Genomic DNA, 18608 nt, shown 5'->3' with positions numbered 1-18608 from the left:
CTGCGATGTGATTACATATCTGAGCTCAGCCACAGCGTCTGGCTGAAGGTCCTCGTAAATAAAGGAAGAAACATAAGGAGGCAGAAAGAACATCGGCCACCGACCTGCAGGATGTCTCTGTGTCTCTGCAGCGTGTGCATGAGGGCGGCGTTCAGAGAGGCGGCCCCCGGCGCGTTGGTGTACTCGGCCATCTTGTCGTTCACTGCAGTCAGCTGACAAACGGACAGGAAATGAGATCAAATCACCAATCACATCCTTGTTTTTGGAAATACAGGGAAAATAAGGAAAGCTACAGGAGGATTCAGCCTCAGTTGGTGTGAATTTAACAATAATCTGTGATGTTTACAGTGATAGATAAGTGATTGATCAGTTAAATGCTTCAGGGGAGGAAGAGTGAGTGAACTTCTTCTTCCTGCTTTAGAGCCCTTGAGACCAAAATGGCTGTGTGCCAGCAACCCAGGAGAAGATACACAATATCTGGTACTTCCACACAGAATGAATCTGCAGAAGTTATGAACCATGTAAGCTGGAGGAGGAGGGGCCTGATCTGACCTGCTGCCCCCCTAACCCTAACCCAGCATGAGTCTGCAGTCTGCTGTGACCTGATGAGGTCATAGAGTTCATATTAGAGCCTTCTGCTGACCCCAGAGGATGAACTTACTTTGGCCAGCAGCTGTTCAATCTCCACAGACATGGTGTCAAACATCCTGTCCTGTGTGGAGTTGTTGAGCAGAGGAGTCGTGTCCGACCTGAAAGAAGAGGAGAACACAGGAGGACACACAGATGATTCAGAGAGTCACTGTACAAACTAACAAGTGACATCACAGAGATCTGTAGCTGTCAATCAGAGTGTGCTCAGGAGAATGACTGAAGGGCCGGGAAAGCGGGAGAGTTGTGTGTTGCAGGGGGCTCTGTGTGCTGCCCGACGCTCTATGTGTTGCTGGACGCTCTGTGTGTGTTGTCAGATGCTCTGTGTGCTGCTGGACGCTCTGTGTGTTGCCGGGCACTCTGTGTGGTTGATCAGACCCAGACAGCTGCAGGTCTCAGGTCTGTGGACTCAGGTTCAGGTCTTACGTGTCTCCCCCTCTGCGTCCGTCCCTGGAGCTGCTGTAGCTGGTGCACAGCTTGCTGAAGGAGACCAGCTTCAGGTCCAGCTCGTTCTCCAGCTGCCTGGCCTGCTTCCTCAGATCTGTGAGACAGAGCAGCAGACTTAGAGCAGAGCCAGAGCGACGCTGCTGCTCTACAAACTTTCATGCAACAATGAAAGAGCGACAACAACACAATTACGTCAACAATTCCTCCCACAGCTGACCGCTTACTGAGTTTGTCAGCCAACATGAGGAGTCTAACTTAAGTGTTTACAGGTCAGCACGCTAACGAACCGCTAACATGGCAACACGTTACGTGACTAGCGCTAGTTAGCTAGGAGCTAACCGTTACAAAGCCGCTACGTTGCGGCTGTAAGCGTCACAAACACGCCGCTGCTTGAAGCGGGGCGCCTGCTGACGTTACCGACAGAGTCACAGACGCTGCGGTGATGTTATGACACACAGACGCCACATTCAGCCTCCTCACCTTCCCAGTAGTTGCTGCTTCCTATCCCTGCCATTTTTGTTGTTCAACTACGTCAGCACTTCCGGGTAATGTCACGTGACGGGCGGGTAGGTAGGTAGATGTGGTTCTTTTTCTTCTTCTCCAGTTTTGGCAGTGTAAACGCCGCGGTGGCGCAGTGCTGCCCCCCTCCGGACGGTCCCAGCTCTTTTTACTCCCGCTAAACTCCTGAATTATTTCTCTACTCCTGTAATTTCACTGTTAAGAGCTATTTCCGCCACTTGGGGGAGACATAGATCGAATTGGAACAATAGAAGGCATTCATAATATTATAAAACAACGTGACTTGGAAAGTTTCAGCCAAGCCTCGGTTTAGTTCGGCTCAGTTTAGCCGTAGCCGTAGCTTCTCTCCTTCTCTCTCCCTCGGCTTTGTTCCAGGTGGGTCTGCGCTGAGGAGACCCGGTCCAGTGTGAGCATTAAGAGCTCAGCATCTATTCTGTTCTAGTGAAAAACCGAGCAGAGAAGCAGGACATCAGTGTGGCAGCTTTTATTCAGTGTGCAGGTTACAGCACCACGCAGCCACACAGGTGCTGGTGTGAAGGTTTCCCTCTGATTTGCCGTGAAAATGATCTCCAGTTATTTTTCTTATTCACAAACATTATTTACAGTCGATTCTGATTCAAATATAAAAACTTAACCCCGATGAGGCCCTGTCCCTCTGACATACACTCACATCTGAGTCTGGGAAAGAAAAATAACGTACAAAACTCTATGGCAATTCAGGCTCTTCATCGATTCTGTTAAGGAAAAGAAAGACGAGAGGAATCTCCTCCCAAAACCACTGAAGATCAGGAGACATCAAGGCAAACTCTTCAGCCGCGTTACAGGCGTGTTCAGGCAAGAGGGCGTGTGTGTGCGTGTGTGTGTCGGTGAGGGAAACGTGTGGATACTACAGAACATACCAGATACTGTAATGATCCAGGGCAGAGAGAGAGATGTTGTAAAAATTGGACCTTCACACCTGATCAATAACAAACAGACAACACAGGATTTGTACTCTGCGTCGTTTCATCAGAAGACTTCTACAAATATTTGGCAATGAAACTCCACACACACACACACACGGCGTGTTGCATGATTAGAGACCAGGAAACTAAATATTGTTAATGGAATTTTGCCATTTTGCCCAGACGGTGAGGCGTACAGTCAGTTCAAACAACAACAAACCACAACACATCAAAAAGAAAATAGAAACAATAAGTACATTCTATCATGATGATCTGGGCAGATTCTCATTTTTTTCTCGGCCGGTCGGAGTGAACAGAAGTCGCTTTAATGCAGAGGAGGGACGAGTCGTTGCTGTACAAGTCTTATGTCAGAAAACACCCAGATACGCCCGGTGGAGGCAAAGCTACTCTTCAAGCTACAAGCTACAAGTGATTTAAAGGATGAGGCCGTTATTTTAGCCTGAACTCTGTCACATCATCGTTTGTTCTCCATCAGAAATGTTCACAGGTTCATTCTCCAGCAAACTGGTTTCTCCTCTGAAACTCTGAGTCAAAGTGAATGAGATCCAACAGAGCAAAGACCCAGGGATCTGAAAGTCAGATGAAGCCTCCATGTGACCCCTGACGCCCACAGGCTCGTCTGTAGAGCCAAGGAGAGGAGAAGACAAACATCTGCAAACATGCGATCTTCTATTGATCCGTGTAGAAGCAGGATGTAACTCTCATTTACGTAGATTGCACTGTTGTGATCTGCGTTGTCATGGAGACCAGTGACTCAACACAAACTCTGGGCGGATGACACATGATGTTATGAAAATGTATTCTGTGTTGACGTAAACCAGAGGAAGGACTTTGTTAGAGCTTCAGAGGAGAAAACAGTTTGCTGAAGAAATCAGCAGGCGGCGCTGTTGAGCTCCGAACATTGGGATGGAGGACAAACAATGATGTAATAAGAGCTTTGATTAAAAAAAGCTGTACTTAAAAGTAACGAAGCTGTGGCCAAGCTACTCTCTCAACTATAGGAGCTTCACTACAAGAAGCTAACTACATTGAAGCTACTTGAAGGGACAAGAGAAACGTTTCTGCCGTTTCACTCAAAGAAAATAAACAAAATTACACATTTGTTGGCATTAGTTATGTTTCCTGTGAGTCAAAGTGAGCAGGAGGAGTGATGCATGCTGGGATATGAGTTTAGACTGAAGCTCAGCGACTGTTCTAACAGTGCTCATCAGTGAATCCCCTTACATCAGAAGTAGCTGTGTAGCTAAGCAAAAGCTACTCAGCTACATGTGAAACGATTGGTAAGTTGCTTGGGAAGCTACATTGCTTTGACAGAGGAGGAGGAACAGAGGAGCTACTGTCGGCACCAAGCCAGGCCAAGTCCTAAACCTTGAGGTTGGAGGAGTAAACTCATCTTCTGCTTCAGTCAAACACATCTGGATGCTTTCAGACATTCTCCAGATGAACTTCATGTGATTGGATTGTGTTTTGTTTAAAATTTGGTGGAAAGTCAAGATGTCACAAATCATCGTTTACACGCGACCTTCTGAACGCCTACGGATCTGGACCTAGTCCTGAGTCCAGGCATGAAGCAGGGACCGGCCCAGTGTGAACGCTGTCACTCAAACCCTCCTCTGCTCCTCCACACCGCTCTCTCCTTGACAGGTTAAAGCTTTGCTGCTCGCTCCGACGGCTCCCTGGCCCGGAATCTTCTATAGAGAAACCATTCAGCAGACATTCAGTCCTCACAGACCTTCAGACCTCACAGTCCATTTCCTCTGTGCCACCACCTGAGAAGAAGATGGATTCGTGCTCGAGCAGCTGCCGCTACGCTGCCCTCTCATCACCAAGGCACAGTATTGGACTCAAAGGCTGAAAACATGGATTCCATTTCCCCGTCATTCATTTAAGACCCATAAAGACCAAAATACACACAGACGTCTCTCCAGGTACTGTGTGTGTGTGTGTGTGTGTGTGTGTGTGTGTGTGTGTGTGTGTGTGTGTGTGTGTGTGTGTGTGTCTGTGTGTTCGCTAGCTATCAAAGAACGGGTGACAGATGGCAGAGGAGTTAAGAGGTTGAGTGAGATCACACAGCTCTACCCAGAGATCATGACATCCACAACGCAGCGAAGCAAGAGTTTACTTGGACTGAAGGAGGCGGTCTTAAGAGCTCCCCCTGGTGGCTGGGAAATACAGAAACAGAGGGAATCGAAGCCAGCGAGGAGGACAGAGGAGGACGAAGCTGCCGCTCTCTCCTCACACTGGTGTCCAGATCCAGATGTTGACCTATTAGAGAAGTCTGTGACCTAAAGATGAAGGAAGGATTTAACAGCTGGAGAACCTGGGGAATTTGTTCGTACAACAGAGCGAGGCGACTTTATTGCTCAGTCGCGAAGAAACAGAGCAAGCTGTCCGGAGTTCAGACTGTTCCTATTGGCCGGGGGGTTGGATTAGAGGCGGAGGAGCGGCCAATAGGGTTCAGCTCAGCGACTCTCATAGTTTGTTGGCGTACACCGTTTCCTCCTCGCTCTCGCTCTCGTCCTGAAACTCGTGTGCCAGCAGAGACTTCTTGGAGCCCATGGAGGTCAGGCGGATCTCGTCGTCGTAGTCGTCCCGGTGCTGCCGCAGGCGGTGGAATCCATCCTTCTGGCGGTTGGACTTGGCCGAGCACACGCACCAGATGATGCACGCCGTCAGGACCAGCGCCGTCATGGAGGCCGCTGAGGGAGGGAGGGGGAGAGAAACACGTCTGAAGGTTTAAAGAGCTGAAGAACACACGTTTCTACCTGTGGATGTCCTATTTAAAGACCTACAGACCTGGAAGAGGACCACAAACATCTAACATCTAACTGAGGGACAAACACAAGTGCTGTAAAGTCGCCTTCAGGTCCGTAGCTTCAGAGCTTCATACCTGCAGTGGCCACCACAAACTCTCTGGGCAGGCCGAAGATGCTGTTGTCCATGTCAAACTCAATGATGATGAAGTTAGCAGCTTCGTAGGCGGACACCAGCACCTGAGGGAGACAACAGAGTTCCTCTCAGCCTCCTCCAGACGCCATCAAGGTCCTGAATCTTCCTGCCAGCTGGAGGACACGCTACACTAACGTACCTCTTGCCGTTGTTGTTCGTAACCGTCGGCCACAGCTTCGATGTTGTGTGTGCCTGGAGCCAGCAGAGCGTGGAAGAAGCCTCCCTCGGCCGTGAAGACCCTCACCCCCCCGCTCAGGACGATCATGGCTCCGGCGATGGGCTTCCCGTTCTTGTCCCTCACCACACCTCGCACGCCTTTATGGACCTGGAGGAGGCATGGACAGAGATCAGACCACACTCATCAGTCGGTTCATCCCTCTGGTCCTTCATTGATGACTTGATTGATTGATGAGACTTCATACCTCCACCAGCATGCTGAGCAGAGGCTTCTTGTTCTCTGCCCACAGAGCAGACAGCTGATCAGCAGGGGGGAACAGGCAGCAGCCCGTGTAGACCGTGATCTCTGGACAGTGACCAAAGTCCATACTGAAGTCCTGGAGAGGGAGAGGGACACAAAACATGGAACTGAGACCATCAGGCGAGGATCAGGACAGAGTTTGGTTATTAGATCACAACCCAAAAGCACTGAGGAAACAGAGGAGGGGACAGAGGAAGAGACAGAGGAGGGGAAATATGAGGGGACAGGTGAGGAGACAGATGAAGAGACAGATGAAGAGACAGATGAGGAGACAGAGGAGGGGACAGGTGAGGAGAGAGAGGAGGGGACAGGTGAGGAGACAGGTGAGGAGACGTACCTTCATGCTCCCCATGTGACTTTGTCTCTCTGCAGCCCTCAGGACTCCATCTAGGACAGACAGACAGACAGACAGACAGACAGACAGACAGATGAGAGAGTTATGAGTTAAACACACACACACACACACACCTCTTCCTCTCTCCAGAGTGCAGTCAGAAGGTTTCTTACTCTGCCCGTTGTTTGGACATCCTGTGTCCCCCAGGTGCATCTGTGGATGGTTGCTGGCGTAAACATTAGCCAGGTACCTCAGAGTGCCCTCGTTCTCAACTGGAACCACAAACACACAACTCAGAACACACACACAGCACATATGAGCGTGCACACGGGTCGTATGTGCAGGTCTGGGTTTGGTTACCTGACTGGACAGGTTTGTCATAAGGGTAGGTAGCCAGCAGGGAGCCTCCGTCCAGAGCCACAGACAGGGTGAAGCCTTTCTCCAGGATCAGGTCCATCACCGCCCGGCTCTCCGGCTGAGGCTCCAGGCCCCGCTGGGACGCATTACCTGAGAGGGAAGACGATGAATTGGATGATGAGCTCTTCTTCTTCTGTCTCTATACCTCGGCTTGCTTACACACACATTACATTACATTACATTACGATCATTTGGCAGACGCTTTTATCCAAAGCGACTTACATTATATTACCACCCTTCGCAGAGGGGGGAGCAATTGAGGGTTCGGTGCCTTGCTCAGGGGCACCTCGGCAGGGACTCGAACCGGCAACCCTCCAGTTCCTAAGCGGAAGCTCTACCCACTCGACTACTGCCTCCCCACACACACACACACACACACACACACACACACACACACACACACACACACACACACACACACACACACACACACACACACACACACACACACACACACACACACACACACACACACACACACACACACACACACACACACACACACAAACCTACTGACCAAAGAAGTCCGTGTCCAGGTCCTTGGCGTGTGCGTTGGCCAGGCCCAGTGTGGAGCTGCACTGCCTCTCCTTCGCCAGCTCGCGGCCGTCTGGGTTGACGGAGGGCAAGATGACGATCCGGGTGTCGTTGATGAGCTGGGAAAGGAGGAGGAAGAGGAGGAACCATGAAGAAGTCTCTGAGCCTCATACTCAAGATGCTTTACTGCTCATCTTCATCACTGAACCCTTCATGTTGTCACAGTTTGCCTGTGTGTGTTGTGCTCTGTGTGTCTGCCTGCTCCTCTTCCTCACTCACCCTGGTGATGGCTGGGTTTTTGCCATAGTTGATGCACAGGAAGGCTGCGAACTCCAGCAGCAGCTCCGTGCCCACCGGGGCGTTGCCGTGGATCCCTGCTACCAAGCGGATCTTGGGCTTAGATGGCTCCGCCTCCTTGGGTTTGTTGGAGATGACCAGAGCCCAGATGGTTCTGAACTCCACACTCTGACCCAAACTGGAAACACAACAGAAGGAGGCAGAATGTTGAAGCCTGAAGTCCCTGTACAGTGTTGTCATGGTGATCTACAGAGAAGATCAAAGCCCGCCCACCTGCGTAGAGAGGTGATGGAGGGAAAGTTCAGGTTGAGGCCTCTTAAGTACTCGGCCAGGTCTTTGTAGCGTCGGTAGCGGAAGATGTTTTCGGTTTCGGTGCTCCTGACCAGCTGCTCCAGACCCTGACCCAGGGAGAGCTGCTTGATCAGGGTGTCCAGCTCCTCCTGTGAGGGGTCTGGCGTGGGCGGAGTCTTGGGAGACTGACCGTTCTGCTCCGAGTGGACACGGGTCAGCCTAAAGTCCACCACCTCCACAGAGCTCCGTGTGACCGTGGCGTAGATGGTCACAGGGTTGTACCTAAGGAACCAAGGGGTTAGGAAATGTTAACGACAACTCTCTCAGGGTCTCGGGGTCCTAGGATCCCCCCTAGATCTTTCTCCTAGAACCTGAGCCTCACCCATGAGCGGTGGCAGTGATGGCGTACGTCCCAGGGACCAGCAGCCTCCAGTAGTCTCCAGTGTGAGCGGTGGTGACGTTGTGTTCCAGCTGGTCCACACTGATGGTGGCGTTAGGGATGCCTGTGTTGTCTCTCATGTCAGAGACCGTCCCCTTCACCCCACTGTGGACCTGCAGACCAACACAGCCATGAACACAGGTTAGAGCATCTCTGCTTAGATATGTGCACCTATGACCTTTGACCCTGAACCCATGTATTATATGAGATGCTGACTGTGTTATGTCTGACCTGGTGAATGAACTGCAGCAGCGCTCTTCTGTTCTGCTCCCAGTAGGTGGGCAGGTCCTTCTCCCGGGGATACTTCACACAGCCCAGCTCGATGGTCACCTCAAAGCAGTTAGTGTTCAGGTAGTTCCAGTCCTGCATCCCACCTGGACACACACACACACACACACTCCACACTTTAGCACAAGGCAAGAGAGGGATTCCTTCTTTTTAACATATCCATAATGTAGGTGCAGATGTGAGCTGCAGACACACTCCAGTGAGAGTGTAAGCAGAGGACAAAGGGCAGAGGGCTGAGGGCAGAGGACAGAGGGCAGAGGGCAGAGGGCAGAGGGCACAGGGCACAGGGCACAGGGCAGAGGGCCGAGGGCAGAGACGTACCAGGAACGTTGTACCAGTTGGCCCCGTTGGTGATTCCGTCCATGAAGTACTCTCCTGCGATCAGATCCTCACAGGGATGACCGCTGTGCATCAGAGGATTCTCCTGCAGTGGGGAGGGGCAGAGTTCAGCATGGGAAGGGTTAAAACTCGACTTTCCTTTGCCACCATGATTTCTTTGGCAGAGTGACCTCATTACACAAAGTGTGTCATCACTATAGCAACAAGACGCTCTGATGCTTCATCACACAAAGCCTGCAGGTAAACACGACTCCAGAGGTGAAAACAAACCTCTGTGTGTGTGTGTGTGCGTGTGCGTGTGCGTGTGCGTGTGTGTGTGTAGGCAGTGACCTGGAATATGAGCGCAACATTTCACTCAAGCCTGGATCTGCTTTCAGCTCTCTGACTTTGGGTTTGGTTTCCTGCACTGATGTGTGTCAGGGGTGTTTACCTGTGAGAGTGTGTGTGTGTGTGTGTGTGTGTGTGTGTCAGGGGTGTTTACCTGTGAGAGTGTGTGTGTGTGTGTGTGTGTCAGGGGTGTTTACCTGTGAGAGTGTGTGTGGGGGGAGTTTTATCAGTGAGTCTGTGTGTGGGGTTGGGTTTACCTGTGTGTGTGTGTGTGTGTGTGTGTGTGTGTTTACCTGTGAGTAGGCTCGTGAGACCTGCTGAAACAACTTATCGTCAGGTGACTCGCTGTACTGCGACAGGCCGTTCCTGTTGTCGTCATAGGGATAGTTCACGACCAGGGAACCTGAGGACGGCGCGGAAGGGAGAGAGAGAGAGAGGTTAAGGTCAAGTCTCCACGCTCTGAACACACAGACACACAGCGTGAAGGCGTCACGTGCCTCCATGGAGGTTGGCCGACAGGACGAAGGGGACGCTCCTCAGCCAGTTCATCACGCCCACCGTCTCAGGCTGCCGGGGCTCTTTGATGGAGACGAACTGGTCGGGGAAGTTACGGTTCAGGTCGAAGTTGTTGGTGTTGTTGCGTCCTTTGTAGCCCTGAACGTCGCCTGGCAGGACACAGGAAGTCAGAGTCACTCACTGAGTAAACACGTCCGTGTGTGTGTGTGTGTGTGTGTGTGTGTGTGTGTGTGTGTGTGTGTGTGTGTGTGTGTGTGTGTGTGTGTGTGTGTGTGTGTGTGTGTGTGTGTGTGTGTGTGTGTGCTCTTCCCTCACCTTCTTGGGCGACCTCATATCCATCAGGGTTCATAGACGGCATGATGTGAATGCGTGTGTTGTTCACCAAGTGTGTAACCTCCGGGTCGGTGCCATAGTTACGGCACAGGTACTCAATGAGGTTGAGCAGTAACTCGCGACCTACGACCTCGTTACCGTGCATGTTCCCCACATACTTAAACTCCGGCTCACCTGGCAACAGGAAAAGAGAGAGAGAGAGAGAGAGAGAGAGAGAGAGAGAGAGAGAGAGAGAGAGAGAGAGAGAGAGAGAGAGAGAGAGAGAGAGAGAGAGAGAGAGAGAGAGAGAGAGAGAGAGAGAGAGAGAGAGAGAGAAAGACAGAGAGAAAGGGAGAAGAAGATTGAGTGACAATGTCTGAGTGAACATATCGTGTATATTGTATTCCCAAACAGGACTGTGTTCTTCTTCTGTGCTCTTATTGTGAAGGTACCGTGCTCGTGTTCCCTGGGCGTGTCTGAGACGACCATGACGTAGAGCTCTCGTCCTTCCACAGAGCGGCCAACAGAGTACAGATGGGTGATAGAGGGGAACTTGCTGCTGTACATGCGGAGGAAGAGTTCCATGTCGGCGTAGTTGTGGTGGCGGAATTGCTGCGGCCGGAGGGGCTGATGCTCTTGGGGGGGCGTGCCGCTCTGGGTGGAGCCAGAGGGGCTGGTTGAGGAAGGGGGGGTCACAGAGGGGCTCACGACCTTGGTAGATGGAGCGGAGGACGTGAGAGCGTTGAGGCTACCTGAGGACTCGCTGGCCACAGGGGCCAGGGTGAAGTTCAGCTCTGTGGCTTTGGCCTCCAGCACCTCGACGCTGTGAACCGTCATGGAGACGTACCTGAGGACAGACGCAACGCCAGGCTGAGGATTATACAAGTCCACCTTAAAATCAGCCCACAGCCTGCAAGACTTCCTCCCTCCAACAGGAAGTTTGTTAAGCAGGAGCTGATGAAACGGCTTTAGTGACAACAAAGACTTAGCAGGAAGTCAGAGAACCAACCGACAAGATGACAATCGCTCGCTCGCGCTCACACACACACACACACACACACACACACACACACACACACACACACACACACACACACACACACACACACACACACACACACACACACACACACACACACACACACACACAGCAGCGTGGTTCTCACCCTGGAGTCGTGGCTGTGATGTTGTACGACCCCGGCAGCAGGAGGCGGTAGAAGTCCCCGTGTGTGCCGGTGGTCAGGTTGTGGTTTATGCCGGCCACAGTGATGGCGACGTCGGACAGCGCCATGCCGTTGACGGCTTCTCTCACGAAGCCGCGGACGCCGATGTGAACCTGGAAGAGAAGCAGAGACGTTGTGTTCACACAGCTGCAGGAGGAGGAGGAGGAGGAACCATGAAGAGACCAGGCTGAAGCTCTACCTGCTCTATGTAGGCCAGCAGAGACTCCCGGTTCAGATCCCACTCCTTATGGAGCTCAGAGGCTGGAGGGAATTTGCAACAGCTCAGCTCCATGGTGATTTCCAGGCAGTTTCCATAGAGATAGTTGAAGTCCTGCATCCCTCCTGGATGGAAAAGTCAACAAGTTACAACAAACCAACACAATTACACGCGCGCGCGCACGCGCGCACGCACGCACGCACGCACGCACGCACGCACACACACACACACACACACACACACACACACACACACACACACACACACACACACACACACACACACACACACACACACACACACACACACACACACACACACACACACACACACACACACACACACACACACACACACACACACACACACACACACACACACACACACACACACACACAGTATGTGATCATGTCAGGGTCTAAGTCAACAACACAAAACATGACATTGTTCAGAAAGCCTTATCGGAGAGTTAATGAATGAATCAGGTTTATTATCATAATCAAATGTAATCAGTCTCCTCACACAGTTGCTCCCAGGCAGATTGTAGTTTTCTCTTTTCAGGTTTCAGATTGAACAGATTCATAATCTTCCAAAACATTTCCAGGTCTAGAAAACACAAAACTCCCCGACTGTCCCAGACTGTAGGAACGTTCCAGAGGAGCTCAGTTTCCTCCCTTTGTGCCTCCCAGCTGGCAGCTGGTGGCTGAGGGCCGTTAGTGTGGGCGGCCCGGCTCGGCCTCTCTGACGAGCCGGTTTAAAGACGCTTGTTTGCCGTGGCAACGAGCCATCTGCAGCCTGGAAGCAAACACGGCTCTCCGCAAAACAGGAGGACACAGGAAGACACACAAGGACGCAGGCGGCCGGCGCTCCCTGTGGGCCGGCAGCATGCGGCCAGGGGCTCGGGCCTGGAGCGTTGCCAGGCAGGAAGCCAAGACAGCAGCCGCCATTTATGCAAAACACATCACTGCCAGTGGGCAGCAGCCTGGGGAACTATGATGTCATCGTTAACTCAACAGACATCAGAGTGAGAGTGGAGATGATCAGAGTGGCTCAGTGACTGAGAGCCTCATGAACTACATTAGTCTGCATTATGACCATGACTCATGCCAGTACAGCGTTCTGAGTCATTCTGGCTCAAACCTCAGTGAGGCTGACCAGGCTCAGTCCAGCTCAGCCTGAAACCTAAAGAGCTCATTCAGATCAACAAACAAACTCTCACATATCATCATGAGCTCTGGCTCCTGATAAAACATTGAGGTTGCACACACAAGCCATCCAGGATCTAACACTGACGCCTCCCAGACAGGATGTTCCAGACACGCCCGGCTGCCAGACCAGCAGGGATCAGACAGGATGTGGCTTCATGGAGGGTTTCCCCTGCCAGTTACATTACATTACATTACATTACGATCATTTGGCAGACGCTTTTATCCAAAGCGACTTACATTACATTACCACCCTTCGCAGAGGGGGGAGCAATTGAGGGTTCGGTGCCTTGCTCAGGGACACCTCGGCAGGGGCTCGAACCGGCGACCCTCCAGTTCCCAAGCGGAAGCACTACCCACTGAGCCACTGCCTCCCACGTTCAGTTCACCCACTAACATCTGGACCTGGTCCCTACTCCCCAAGGACCCTTGCCTTCTGTGGCCACATTGTTTATCCCCTCAATACATCTGTCATCTATCACATAATTGAATTCAAAGAAGCTCTGATGCTCCCTGGAGGAGCTTCACCTGGAGGAGCCTCACCTGGAGGAGCCTCACCTGGAGGAGCTTCACCTGGAGGAGCCTCACCTGGAGAAGCTTCACCTGGAGAAGTCTCACCTGGAGGAGCCTCACCTGGAGGAGCCTCACCTGGAGGAGCCTCACCTGGAGGAGCCTCACCTGGAGGAGCTTCACCTGGAGGAGCCTCACACCATCCCTAACAGGAGCAGAGCCTTCTTATTGTTTCCATGCTTCTAAATTCCTAAGTTTAGAAAGCGCTAAGAGTGATTGATGATGAACAAACGGGTCAGTTGCTTTGGTTCCTGAGCGAAGGCCGTGTTGAATCAGGAGACCTCGTGTCGTTAAACGTCAAACATGGTGCGATGTACACACAGAGCACAGCAAACAGCCCAGACGTCCGCATGTGCCGGATCCACGCAGACACACCCTGAGCTACACACAATGCTGCACACACAATGCTGCACACACAAGCTGTCTCACACACGCGCTCTCACACACGCTCCCTCTGTCTCACACACGCTTTCTCTCTCTCTCACACACACACACACACACACACACACACACACACACACACACACACACACACACACACACACACACACACACACACACACACACACACACACACACACACACACACACACACACACACACACACACACACACACACACACACACACACACACACACACACACACACACACACACACACAGGATGTGATAATGTGAGGGTCTAAGTCAATGTTTGTGTTCCTTTATTTTATCCTTTATCACGTTTCTCATTGGCAGAGAGTTTCTGTGTGAAAGAATGAGAAAATAACTTTCTATCTGGCCGTGTTCTGTCGCCGTGACAACAGGCGGCAACTTTGCGCAATAATGGCTTACGTGTAATTGTAAGCGCTCGCTGTTGACGGCCCTCATCAGAGCTTTGTTGACATATTTGTTGGCAGATTGCTCCTTCTATTTCTCGATCTGCGACCTTTCCCATTATCTGCCATCAGCGTGGTGTTTGCATCTGCAGCTCTTCCTCTTCCTCCTCCTCCTCCTCCTCCTCCTCTGAGAGGCGTCAGACAAACGCAGCCATTGTTCCCTCCTGAGACACGGACGCTCTCTGGGCCCTCAGTGAGGACATAGAGCGTCTGTGTGAGCAGCCTGAACCTCTCAGCTGAACTCATTGTGATCATAGAGACGATTCAAATTCAGACTGCCACAGATATACACAGGGGACGTTTGATCTTTGACCTGCAGTGTGATGAGAGATGAGAGCTGAAGGCTTTGGTCACATCCCTGTTGTTTAGCAGCAGAACTTGAAGGCCAAAGTCCCTGCAGCTGTGTGGACGAACTCACACTCCTCTCACACACTTCCTGACCTGCAGATTAAGTTTGTGGTTGTTGTATTTCTGTGTATCATGTTATAAAGTGTATCTACAAAGTTATGGATAGTTGAAGCCCCGAGACTGTGACACAACCACACAGAGGCAACAGGAAGCTCAAACCCTGATCAGCCTTAACTGAGTCTCTTCCTCCTCCATCACAGAGCGGAGGCCTGGCGTCTCTTACCTGACACGTCGTACCACCGCGCCCCGTTGGTGATGCCATCTTCGAAGGTCTCTGCCGGCGTGTCGGGGCAGTTGGGCTGACCCGTCTTCATCACCGGGTTGTTCTGGGCGTAGACCCGGGCCAGGTGGCGAAACAGGATGTCGTCGTCAGATTGGCTGTAGACGCCCTGCTCGCGGTGAGAGGCCGAGTCGTCAAAGGGGTAACTGGCAACCACGGTGCCGCCGTGCAGGTTACCTGACAACACAAACCTGCAGAGACGATGAGACACAGGAGCTTTAACACGCCAGGGGAGTCCAAACTGAGTGATCGGCTGCTCGCTCAACAGACAAGTAGTCACTTATAATCTGATCATCTGTGTGAAATGCATCATTTCCCGTAGAAAACTGTGAATGCTTACAGCTGAAAAGTGTACTAAGTGGTTGCTAAGGCAGGTGCTATGCCGTGTGTGGTGGTTGCTATGGTGTTTCAGGGCCGTTGCTATGACGCTGCTTTGAAGTAAAGAAGTCATCGATTAGTTCACGAAGGATGGTTGAACATTTTACCAGCGGATTTTAAGGATTTAGAGGTGAAACATATCAGAATTTAACCCCATAATGTCCTGAATATAACAGTGTGTGGAGGTTGAAGTGTGCTGAAGTAGGCGAGTACCAACGAAGAAGAAAGAGTGACTAGTGGTGATGATGGTGATGACGGTTATTTTTAGAAGAATTGTAGCAAAAGCAGCTCTGAGACCGCGAGGACAGACGGGGACTCACTTCTTCTCCAGGATCCACCGGATCACCGCCGTGACCTCCGGTACATCCTCGGGCTTCGCGGTCTTGTCTTCAAACTGGTCCGGGAAGCTCCTGTTCAGGTCCTTCTGCTTGGCGTTGCTCCGCCCGCCGGCCTCCCCGCTGCAGTCCCCCTCCTGGGACTTCTCGAAGCCGTCCGGGTTCATGCTGGGCAGGATGTAGATGTCGGTGGTGTCGACCAGCCGGGTGAGGCGCGGGTCCGCCCCGTAGCCCCCCAGCAGCTCCTCCAGCAGGTAGACCAGCACCTGCCGGGACACGGTCTCGTCCCCGTGCATGTTCCCCACGTACTTGAATCTGGGTTTCCCCGGGGCGTCCGCCTGCGGCTCCCGGGTGACCCGCATCACCCAGAGCTGCCGGCCCTCCACGGACTCCCCGATGCTCGACAGGTTCGCTATGTGCGGGTATTTCTGAGCCAAAGACTGTAAAACCCGGGTTAAATCGTCATAATTGTAATATTTGTTGTAAGTTTCCGCCACTTCCTCCGTCGCGGGGGAGACGCTTCGTGTCCGGCGGAGGCGCGACTCACCCGGGGACAACAGGAGGAAAAAGAAGAAGAGAAGGGACCCACGGAACGGCGAGAGTAGCTCCCGAATGAGCGCCATGACTGCGGCTCCGCTACTGCGTCAGCGTGAAGCTCCGGGGCGGAGCGGCGACGCGGAGGAGACTGTGGAAGGTTTCACACTTTAGCGCCGGCGTCTTCACCGAGTCTGTGTGTGTTCGTGCTGTCAGAGTCCGCTCGGCCTGCATGCGCCTACTTCCGGTTCACCTCAGAGCGCTGACGTCACCGCGCACTGTTTTTAAGGTGGACCGAAGAAGAAGAAAGACGAAGAGGAAAACATTTGGCAAATTAAAGAAAAAAGATAAACAAACTATTATACACAGTAGATACATAAACAATGAAAACAGCACCATGTCCCGCTAAACGTTATCTTCATATTTACATACATTTATCAGAGTTGCGGGCTTGTACCGTTGATTTATATTATATTTGCCGGGTTGATAGACTGTAAACATTGGCTGTCGTGCAGGATGTACGTTTTGCTTTGCGTTACATGTCTCACGCACACAATCACTCGATACAAACGTCACATCACTCGCGCAATGTGGTCCTTTAACAAACTATCACTCGGTTACCTGTTAGTTTGCAACAAATGTGTGATTCCAGCCAATACTTACACCATTAAAGTGAGTAGTAAATTTACTCGAGCTTGCTCTGTTGCCATGGCGGCTCTTGACTTTAGACGTTTGGGTTTAATGTAAACAAATGACAACAACTAACCGCTAGGTGGAGCCATAGTTCACACAGCGCCGCTTAATTCTGTGTGAGCTGAAGGTCTTACAACGTTTTATATCTTAGAATAGTGAACACATAGGTTGGAATAATACAACAATAACCCCAGAAGACCATAAAGCCTCTGAGCATCATGTGCTTCACTCATTTTCAACCAAAATGACCACAGTGCTCAACATCAAACACTGTGGCCATTATAGGTACATTGTTTTCGTCCCTCTTTTTCATACATTTGACACTGAAAGAACTTAACAAAACAAAGTATAAATAAATGAAAGGGGAGAGGCTTTTTTTTCAGATGATGTCGCCTCAATAACATGATCGGGTTTACAAGAGCCAGTTTAACTTTGAATGTGTGAAAGGTGGATCGTTTCCAACTTCAGGAGATCACTCACAGAACTGATTTCTACTTCAGAAGAAGTATTCATTTCAAACAAAATTTCTCAAGTAGTAAAATCACAGATAAATATGAAAAAGTTTAAATAAAAAGAAATAAACCAATAAAGAAAACATTGAAGCTTCATTCTCATACAATGAACTAACACTCGCTAATATTCTGTTTCTAATAAAGTTAAGAAAATTTGTTTTTGAATTTTGCATCATATCTTCTTACAAACTACTAATGACTAACTTTCTTGTTGCCAAACATGTGGCACAAGTCAGCTTAGTTATGTTTTGCAACCAATGTGAAGAAACTGATCCTATTTACTGATCCTGCGATTATACCAACTCTCCAGAGTGAGTTTGCTCATATGTTTGGTGTAATCATCAGAATGTGGCTTTAATATTTTGCGTGGCAGTGAGGTCGTTATGTCGCAGCAACAGGCGCAACATTTATGCGGCTCAGCAGAAACAACAACAAAAGAGGAGCGTGTAGCGTGAGCGCGGTGGAGTGTTGAGGCCTTACCTGATCCACGTCCTGGCCTCTCTACATGCCGAGCTGCAGGGCCGCGGGTCGAGGCCCAGAGTCAGCACATTGCTGCCCCGGCCTTTGTTCAGATCTGAGCCGCCGGGCTTTAGTCCTCTGCTGTGACGTGGACGAAATGCACAGTGGCCATACGAGTCCATATGATCCTTTATGCTGCAGCAAAGCAAATCGTGACCTGACATGCATAAACATCAAATACCTCAGAGTCCCACAGGAGGCCCACTGAAGTATCACAAATATATGATTTTGGTAGAAAGAAAAAGAAATTAAAGGAAGGAAGGAGGGAAGGAAGGAAGGAAGGAACAAAGGCAACAATTTTCCTCAAATATTATGAGGAGAACAAAGTCTTTTTTTACCCCTTTTTTTGACATTTGGATGGATCAAAGTGCTTGATGATGTCATCCTGGCCTTGTGTTTATACATGTTGTGTATGTGTGTATTGGCATTTCAAAGACAAATAAATAAAAGAAATTGATCATGAAAAAGTCAAATTTGCTGCCTGAATCACACGATGACTTTATGTTAGAGTGAAAATAAACATGATCAATAAAAACGCCACAAACATAGCTTACTTTTACATGAACGTCAAGTCCATTGTGTGTGTGTGTATGTGTCACTTTTTGCTGATGCCAGTTCCCGGCCCCTCCCTCCCACAATGGTGCTGGAGAACAAAACAGGCAGCTCAGTCAGCAGGTCGCAGATAAGAAGCGTGACCTTTGACCCCACAGCCACGCTCCAAAGAGAGTCACAGCCAATCAGAAGTGCGATCCCCGG

At 50.8% G+C, this 18608-nt stretch overlaps 2 protein-coding genes across 2 annotated transcripts in view; both read right to left on the bottom strand.

The window, feature by feature from the left end:
• gosr1 (golgi SNAP receptor complex member 1) overlaps positions 1–1680 on the bottom strand; it is a 13589-nt gene extending 11909 nt beyond the window's left edge. Inside the window, exons 1-4 of the mRNA XM_076171368.1 lie at positions 1576–1680; positions 1075–1189; positions 662–749; positions 105–212 (exon numbers count right to left, since the gene is read on the bottom strand). Of these exons, the coding sequence (XP_076027483.1) occupies positions 105–212; positions 662–749; positions 1075–1189; positions 1576–1609 (345 nt within the window). The 5' untranslated portion in view covers positions 1610–1680. The remainder of the gene's footprint in view (positions 1–104; positions 213–661; positions 750–1074; positions 1190–1575) is intronic.
• Positions 1681–2083: 403 nt separating this feature from the next.
• cpda (carboxypeptidase D, a) lies at positions 2084–16851 on the bottom strand. Its single transcript, XM_076171367.1, has 22 exons — positions 16792–16851; positions 15580–16406; positions 14825–15072; positions 11523–11665; positions 11267–11436; positions 10553–10947; positions 10104–10295; positions 9770–9937; positions 9566–9675; positions 8928–9030; positions 8550–8692; positions 8262–8431; positions 7862–8161; positions 7571–7766; positions 7275–7410; positions 6701–6847; positions 6514–6612; positions 6344–6393; positions 5951–6082; positions 5668–5853; positions 5470–5572; positions 2084–5278 (listed from the first exon to the last, which is right to left on the bottom strand). Exons 2-22 carry the CDS (start codon positions 16215–16217, stop codon positions 5052–5054), a joined length of 4056 nt encoding a protein of 1351 aa, XP_076027482.1. The 5' UTR covers positions 16218–16406; positions 16792–16851; the 3' UTR covers positions 2084–5051.
• Positions 16852–18608: the final 1757 nt, after the last annotated feature.

Source organism: Genypterus blacodes, unplaced genomic scaffold (genome assembly GCF_046128005.1).
Source record: "Genypterus blacodes isolate CSIRO-AG114 ecotype Tasmania unplaced genomic scaffold, CSIRO-AGI_Gbla_v1 ptg000247l_1, whole genome shotgun sequence".
NCBI classification, from domain to species: domain Eukaryota; kingdom Metazoa; phylum Chordata; class Actinopteri; order Ophidiiformes; family Ophidiidae; genus Genypterus; species Genypterus blacodes.
The sequence above is the reverse complement of the archived record's forward strand: the minus strand, read 5'-3'. Positions and strand labels throughout refer to the sequence as shown.

What these genes read in the sequence shown, in the direction of transcription:
- cpda (XM_076171367.1), bottom strand. Translation starts at nt 16,217, where the DNA reads ATGGCGCTCATTCGGGAGCTACTCTCGCCGTTCCGTGGGTCCCTTCTC. An exon ending in ATCACTGCCACCGCTCATGG is followed by an intron (nt 8,162 to 8,261) that starts GTGAGGCTCAGG and finishes TTGGTTCCTTAG; the next exon opens with GTACAACCCTGTGACCATCT. An exon ending in GTCACATGGGGAGCATGAAG is followed by an intron (nt 6,083 to 6,343) that starts GTACGTCTCCTC and finishes CTCCCTCTCCAG; the next exon opens with GACTTCAGTATGGACTTTGG.